The 7,637-nt window shown below is 42.3% G+C and overlaps 1 protein-coding gene across 2 annotated transcripts in view; it reads left to right on the top strand.

The window, feature by feature from the left end:
• Positions 1-1,348: 1,348 nt before the first annotated feature.
• notch2 (notch receptor 2) overlaps positions 1,349-7,637 on the top strand; it is a 55,146-nt gene continuing 48,857 nt past the window's right edge. Inside the window, exon 1 of one of the 2 annotated variants that reach the window (XM_024258956.2) lies at positions 1,349-2,423. In XM_024258956.2, coding sequence (XP_024114724.1) covers positions 2,351-2,423 — 73 coding nt within the window. In that variant the 5' untranslated portion in view covers positions 1,349-2,350. The remainder of the gene's footprint in view (positions 2,424-7,637) is intronic. The other variant, XM_024258957.2, reaches the window with a different exon arrangement.

Here is a 7,637-nt window from a genome sequence, read left to right as displayed (position 1 = left end):
CCCCTGGTTCCAGACCTTTCAGCGGGGTTGAATGGAGGACAAAGGGCCGCCTGCAGCAGCAGGAGGCTCGGCAGTGTTGTTCTAATGGGGTGTAAAGACAAACAAATCACTGGCTGAGACCTGGGTCGGTCGTTGTGAAGAGCCTGTGATTTACACCTGGATTATTCCCCCTGATTAGGTTTAAGGAGTCTGGATTCCTCTGATCCGAGGACGGCTGTTAGAGGTCTGCAACCTTCAAGTCTGAAAGAGCCATTGGGGTTAGCTTCTCACTGACGACAGCCCAGTAGGAGCCACAAAGTCCTCCTTCACCTCTTCAAACATTTGCATGAATAAAACACAAACACTGAAAAACTGTTGTTTTTTTAACTTTTGATATAAGCTCGAGTGAGTTATTTTCAAAATAAAAGACACCCAGTCACTTCTGATTATCTCAGTGCAGCAAATGTAGTAGTAAGTGTAATGGCAGCCGTAATTAAATAAAAATACAGTTAATATTACTATTGTTGGTGCATCTCTGCCAGAAATGTAGATCTGACTAAAACAATGAAATCCATTTTTTAAAAAGGCGGATATTCCTGACTAATTTAGCTTGTTGAGGAATTTTAGGCTATTTTGAAGTCAAGCTAGTATTTAAGCTACAAGTTAGCTTTTTTTCTTTTAGCTATTTGGCATCTACTAAAGTTTTTGGGGCTAATTTGGAGTTTGGCTCATATTTAAGCAATGCAATAAATATTTTTGCTACAATTTTTTCCGAAATTTAGGCCAACTTCGGTGGTCTTTCATAATTCTTTAACAAAATTTCCAGTCTTTTAGCAAATTTAACGTTTTGCAAAAAGCTTTTACATTTTCAGCAAACCTCTTCAGCAATTAAAGTAAATCGCGTCACCGTTTTCAGAAAAAAGCTTCAGCATCTTCAGCAGTAAAAAGCATTCACACTGTTATCACAGGTAACGCAACTTTTCTAGTTCCGGTTGTGCTTACTGAAATCCATTGATTTTCTACTGTATAGGGTGAACAAAAATTAGTAAAAATGTTGTAGTTCAACTTGTGATATGCACTGACCTTAATTGTACTGTGGATGAGTTAAAGTTGAAGTTTGTTTACTTTTTTCCATTTTACTTCTTTCTCACTTCTTACTTTACAGTTATGCTTTGACATTTAGAATTTTCTCTATGTTTCGTTTTAATAAAAGAGTCACATGTGTCTCTGGAGCCGCAGGTTGCAGAGCCCTGCATTAGACCAAAACAATCCCAGAAATGAACAAGTTCGGCTCAAACAGGAAAATAAAAGCATGTTTTAGCTTGTGTTTAAAATGAGCTTTTTCCTTTTTTCTGATGCAGTTTCATCGTTTTTAAGTCAAGATCAGGAATATACAATAATTCTAGTAAAATATGGGAACTATATTATAAAGAAAAAGTAGCAACACACACATAACGATGGTATAAGATACATACCTAAGATAGAAACGTAACTACAATATCTAAAGAGTAAATTTTATTTTTTTAATACATTCTTTGGCTGGACATGCAGGTAGAAAACAGCAAACTTCACTAGATCGTGATTTAAGCATCGCTGGAGAGGGACTATTTTTTTTTAAAATACAAACCACAGCCCGTTTTCTCCACCAAAATTACCTGAAACCCGCCGCAGCATCACAGTTAACCTGAGAAACGGCCACACACGGCCAGAACTTGTTTTGGGGAAAAACCGCCTAAAACTTTGACCCCATTTTTGAGACAAACCTCGAAAAACCGGAGAAACTGTGAGAAGAAAGTGGAATCATAGAACGGGTTAAATTTGACTCATATCACGCTTTGCGAGAAGTAAAAATGAAGAAAAAATTCCTCCGCCGCGACGACACACTCAGAAAAAAAAAACAAAAAAACTTGTAACTTTGTATGTTGTTGTGTGAACTACGAAGATACACGTTTGTGTAACATAATTAAGAGTTTTGTTTGAAACATCTGACCTTCAGGAGTGTGTTTTCTTCGTTAGTTAAGTTAGTTCGGCGTCTTTTACCCATCGACTGAGTTCCAGTCTGGGCGGAAGGATACGTGTTTGGCTTCTTCTCGCTGTGACTTCAGTGACTGGGGCGCGTGAAGAAGCGCGAGACGCTTTTTTTTGGCCCCGTGCGCGATCAGAACTAACTTTATTTTCATTTTTTGATCGTTTCTGATCCGCTTCAGCGTACTGTCTCCCGGGACAGATGTAGAAAGGATGTTTTAAGCTCCGCGGGAGGTCTTTCTGTTGAAGACTTGAACTTTTGAGTGAAGAAACTTTTTGAGAAGTTCCCGTTCGAGGAGGCGGCAGGACGGAGGGCGCGCGGCCGTATGTGGATTTTTACTGAAACATGGAGCAGAAACCCGCTTTCTCCGTGGGAACATCTCTTCTGTGGGCGATCTGCTTCGTCCCGCTGTGTCTCGGTGAGTCTGTCGCGCTCGCGCCGCGTCGCCCCGCATCTGAGTGCGGGGCGGAGGGCAGACCTAGCATCTTCTGACTCTGAAATGGCTCGCAGCTTTGGGGACATTCGTGTCAGCCAAACTTCCACCGTGAAGGTGGCGCGCGCCAGGTGAGGCGTAGCTCTGGGGGCTCGCGCGCATCTGCCCTCGCGCCAGCTGAGGCTCGCGCCGGCCCGCGGCTCAGCGGAGGCACAGCTGCCCAGATGTTTCACCCGGACGGGGGGAGGCTCGTCCGCGAGGACGCGTGACTGCTCCGTGATGGCGGCGCTCCTCAGATGGAAGAGCCGCGCGGATAACAACTGTGCGGGGATGCGTGTCGTGCGTTGGTTGACCGTAAACAAACATTGAAATCTAAATATGAAGAAGTTTTTCTAACTCATGGATCCCGGATCTGGAACTTCTGATGCGTGGACAGGCGCGCGCGCGCTCAACAACATACTTTAAAAATGTCCAAACGTCTTATAGAAACGTGATGTCCACGTGACCTCAAAGTGTGTTAGCTCAATCCACAACAAACAAACACACTTTACACGGTTGTGTTGTTGTTCTTAGTTCCCGGGATTCACTCAACAAAATCGGCTCGTTTGTGTTTTACTCCTAATCAAAGTTTACATGAACCACGTGACAGTCAGAAGGGAAAACTTCTTATTTAACCAACTTTTTCTTGTTTATTGCTTCTTTTTAAAAGTGTTAGGCTTAGGAAATGACAACAAACAAAGTTTTATTTTGTGGTACATTTAAAAGTAAAGGAGCTCCTTAAACCATGTAGGAAGTGAAGCTCATAAAAAGATTTTATTTTGTTAGTTGTGAGATTTGTGCAGTTTTTCTCAATCAGTCCCACACCGACTGTCTTCTGTTTTCAAAGCCGTGGGGTTTAAATGAGGATTTTGTTTCTAGCCAAAATCTAAAAGCACCTGTCGTTTTCTAGGACATAGTTCATTAGGAGTTCATTGGAAGAGTTGTGGGCGGGACCATTGGAAGCAACCCTGCCCCCTTCCTCTCCGCGTTGCTGAGAGCTCTCTGTTTACACTCCTTCCTGTTAGCTTACAGCCCCTCACTAACGTTACCACTGCAACAATGCAATATTAGAGCTACAGTTTTATTCCAGCTCCGACGAGGAAAACAAAGACGTTCACGGATCTATTTGCCTGCATCAGAATGGGGCGGAGCCGGGAGCTTGTGGCCCCGCCCAGTGTATTTTCTACATCACAAATACAACATTTTACAAACGTCTCATCTGCTTCTGACTCACAGCGACTCAAATACATTTTAAGCTGAATTTTCTTTCTATATCTCCTCCTTTATCAGTAAAATGCTACAAAAACATTTTTAAAATCACAATTTTCATCAGAGTGTTTAAAGACATTTTCTCACAACATCCATTCTCTCTGTGGTCAGATTTTGATGTGTTCAGGAGCCAACATTAATGTGTTTCTGGTTGTCGTACATCCACCTCTCCATTCCCACATCTCCTTTGGGAGCAGTAGGTAACACGCCAAACGCAGTCGCACAAAAGATGAAAACACAATGCGGAGCGCCACAGGCGCTGCAAGGTGAAACACTGGAATGCTGCTGGTGTTTGACATTCCTCATTGGCTCTCTGTTGTCACGCTGTCTCTTACTCACACACACTTAAGCAAACGGCTTGATAAAACATGAGATTGTTTGTTTTGTTGATGTTTTTTTGTTATAACCTCTGACCCACAATGATGGATGTATCTGGTGTTCCCACCCCACTTCCATGATCTTTAATCAGCAGGAAGGAGTCATGATGGTGTCTGGCAGATGAACCCACAACTCCCAGCAACACTTCACTGGTTTTCTGGCATCTAAACGTTTGGCTGACAGGATTCACAATTTATTTTTTTCACATTTTGAAAGTTCTTGATGGTATTTTTGAGATTTGACCTTCATTTTCTTTCTTGTTCCCATTCTAATGCATAATAAGAAAAGCTGAACATCATATTCTATACCAGGGATGGACAAACGTCCTCACTCGTGGGCCTCAAAGGGTTCTAAATTTTGACTGAAGGCCGGACCGGGAGCAGATTTGTGTCGTGTTTTGGTGACTCACCTCGTAAAATAAAGAAATAACACAGGATCTGGACATGTCAGAGCCAAGACGGGCCTTCATCTTGATTGAAAGTTACTTGAAAGCAGGACATTTTGGAGTTTTTATCCCAAATCTGTGGATTTTGTTCTAATTTGATGTTTTTTCCAGTTTGGTGGGCCAGATTAAATAATTTAACGGGCCATAGTTTGCTCTCCCATCTTCTCTCCTAACAGACCACGACATTTAAGACCCTTTCCAATGAAAATCATGTTTTTTTTAGGATTTATAAAGAAAATTCAGCTCAAAACTGCATTTCTGAGTATTTCTTTATTCAAATCAATGTGAATCAGGAGCAGAGAAAAAAATCCTGTTGGAAAAAGATTGTAGTTGTGATGTATTATACATGTTGGGCGGGGCCACAAGCTCTCATTCTGATGCAGACAAATAGATCCATGAACGTCTTTGTTTTCCTGGTCGGAGCTGGAATCTGGATCAGATCTGAACGGTTGGATTGAAATTATATTGCTGCCATTTTTGTTGTAGAGCAAATGTTGGGTTGAGGTAGTAGGAGAGAGTGTAAACACAAGGGTTGATGGGAAATGACAGCAGGCTCACCCCCACAACTCAGGTGAATCTCTAAAGAACCCCTGCCGCTCTACAGAAACTATGTCCTAGAAAACGACAGATTTTTAGATTTTGGCTAAAAACTTTGTCATCATAATGAAAGACGACTGGAAACACTGGAAATAAATCAGAGAACTTTAAGAGAACGTCTGAACTCCCTTACTACTCCTTAACCCCTTAAGACTCGATCGTATCCAGCGTCTCAGATTTTAATGTCTTATTAATGGCAAATGTTGCATCATTCAATTTAGAAAGTAAAAAACCAGATGTGGGGACTCGAGTCACATGACTTGAGCTCAGTTCAGAGTTGAGTCATGAATTTGACGACTTTAGACTTGTCTTGGACTTTCAAAGCTATGACTCGTGACTTGACTCGGACTTTAATATCCATAACTTGACTTGCTATTTTCCCTCAAGTCCAAGGATTAAAAAGTACATTGAGAAAGTTTGTTTGCTCTGTTTGTTGACATCCGTGTGTTGTGTCGGCCCAACATCCAATCAGATTAGAACCATGTTGCATTGATCCGACTGTCCAACCAATCAAATTGCAGATAAACATCGCCCCTGTTCCCTTTCATCTCCAGTTTGGTAAACTGATTCATGAGCTCAGAGGTGATTTACCTGATACACTTGCAAAATACAGAGCACACATCTACTGTGGAATTCTGTTTTTGAAATGACTTGAAAGGACTTGAAACATTAACGTAGGACTTGTGACTCGACTTGGGACTTGTTGGTCTTGACTTGTGATTCAACTTGGAGCGAGCGCAGTGGCCTTGTGGTAGAGTGTCCGCCCTGAGATTGGAAGGTCGGGGGTTCTATTCACCACCAAGTCATACCAAAGACTCTAAAAATTGACCCAGTGCTCCCCTGCTTGACCCCCAGCTCTGAGGGGTTGGTTTGGGGGTTAAGCCACCAAATGGTTCCCGAGTGGGGCTGTGTCTGCAGCACACCACTCCGCCAGGGGAGGGGTCAAAGGTGGAGAAAAAAATCCACAGGCCTAGTCATGTGACGAATAATGGGACTTAAACTTAAACTTGTTGGTCTTGACTTGGGAATTGTTGGTCTTGACTCGTGACTCGACTTGGAACTTGTTGGTCTTGACTTGAGACTTGTAACTCGACTTGGGTCTTGTTGGTCTTGACTTGAGACTTATTGGTCTTGACTCGTGACTCGACTTGGGACTTGTTGGTCTTGACTTGAGACCTGAGACTGTCTTCTGGCAGAGATGTTGCACCAGTTCATTTAAAAATCCTCATTTTGCACAGCAGTCGGGGAGTTTTCAGCTTGAAGTTTGGTCTTCAGAGGTGTCAGAAATGTTGACACCAGACCCACATTCTGCTGAAGTTCTTGTGTGGGCGAGTGGCCCACAGTGCTCCCATTCTTGGTGGAGCAGAGGTCCTTTTGTTTGCGGCACACGACGTAGGGCGGTCCTCCTGGTCGGCATGCAGACGGCCAGCATGCGTTTGTGTATCTGTTTGTGTTTGAGTTGCATTGTGGTTAGAAATGCTGCCGCACAAACACCAGCAGTCGTGTTTATCCAGGCCAAGCTGGAGTCTGGTGGGAGTTTATCTGGTTTGGGGTGAAGAGCGGGAAACAACTCAGCGTCATTCCCTGTACTCCACCTCTCGCCTTTATCCAGGAGGATGACCTTTTGACCTTTCTGACTCAACAGGCCGCTTTTCTCCTTCAGAATTAGCTGGAATGATCATGCTAACGGTTGAAAAGTTACGGTAAATCAAAGGAAATAAACACTGGAGCTCCGGTGTTAAAGGGTTAAATCCATCATCATGAAACCAGATTTATTTATGTTCAATCAAAGACGTTGACTGTATGTGAGAACTGGACTGAGCGATCGATTGTGACATCATCCACAGAAAAAGGTTTACTTCTGCCTCCAACCAAATCAAGGCAATACAGTCACCATTTATTAGAATAGGGACGCCGCCATGTTGAAGCCAGACGTCGTCACTAAGCAGTGATTGGTCAGAGTCACAGGCTGTGTCTGAATTCCCGTCCTAATCCCTCAACTACTAAAGAACTATACAGTCCCATCGGTTTTAAAGGCAATTCAGACTCCATGCTCACTACTTATTCCTTGGTTTTTCTAACCACCGGATGTGATGTCACCAATTTCACAAAGTAAAAAATCTAATTTACATCATTTATTTGTGAATCCACTGTGTTCTGATGATGAACATGTGGATGTTAAATCAGGCTTTATTTCTGTTTTTTAAGCTACTTTACAGTTTAGCTCAAATTTTTAGCGTTATGCTAGCTGTTCTGGCTAAATTAGGCTTTATTTCTGTTTTTCACGATATTTTAAAGTTTTGACAATATTTTAGCCACATGTTAGCTGTTCTAGCTAAATCAAGCTATTTTGAAGTTTAGCTAATATTTTAGCTGTGCGCTAACTGTTTTTGGCTAAATTAGGCTTCTTTTCCGTTTTTTAGGCTATTTTGGGGTTTAGCTAATATTTTAGCTTTATGCTAACTGTTTTG

Source organism: Oryzias melastigma, linkage group LG4, assembly GCF_002922805.2.
Source record: "Oryzias melastigma strain HK-1 linkage group LG4, ASM292280v2, whole genome shotgun sequence".
NCBI classification, from domain to species: Eukaryota; Metazoa; Chordata; class Actinopteri; order Beloniformes; family Adrianichthyidae; genus Oryzias; species Oryzias melastigma.
The sequence above is the reverse complement of the archived record's forward strand: the minus strand, read 5'-3'. Positions and strand labels throughout refer to the sequence as shown.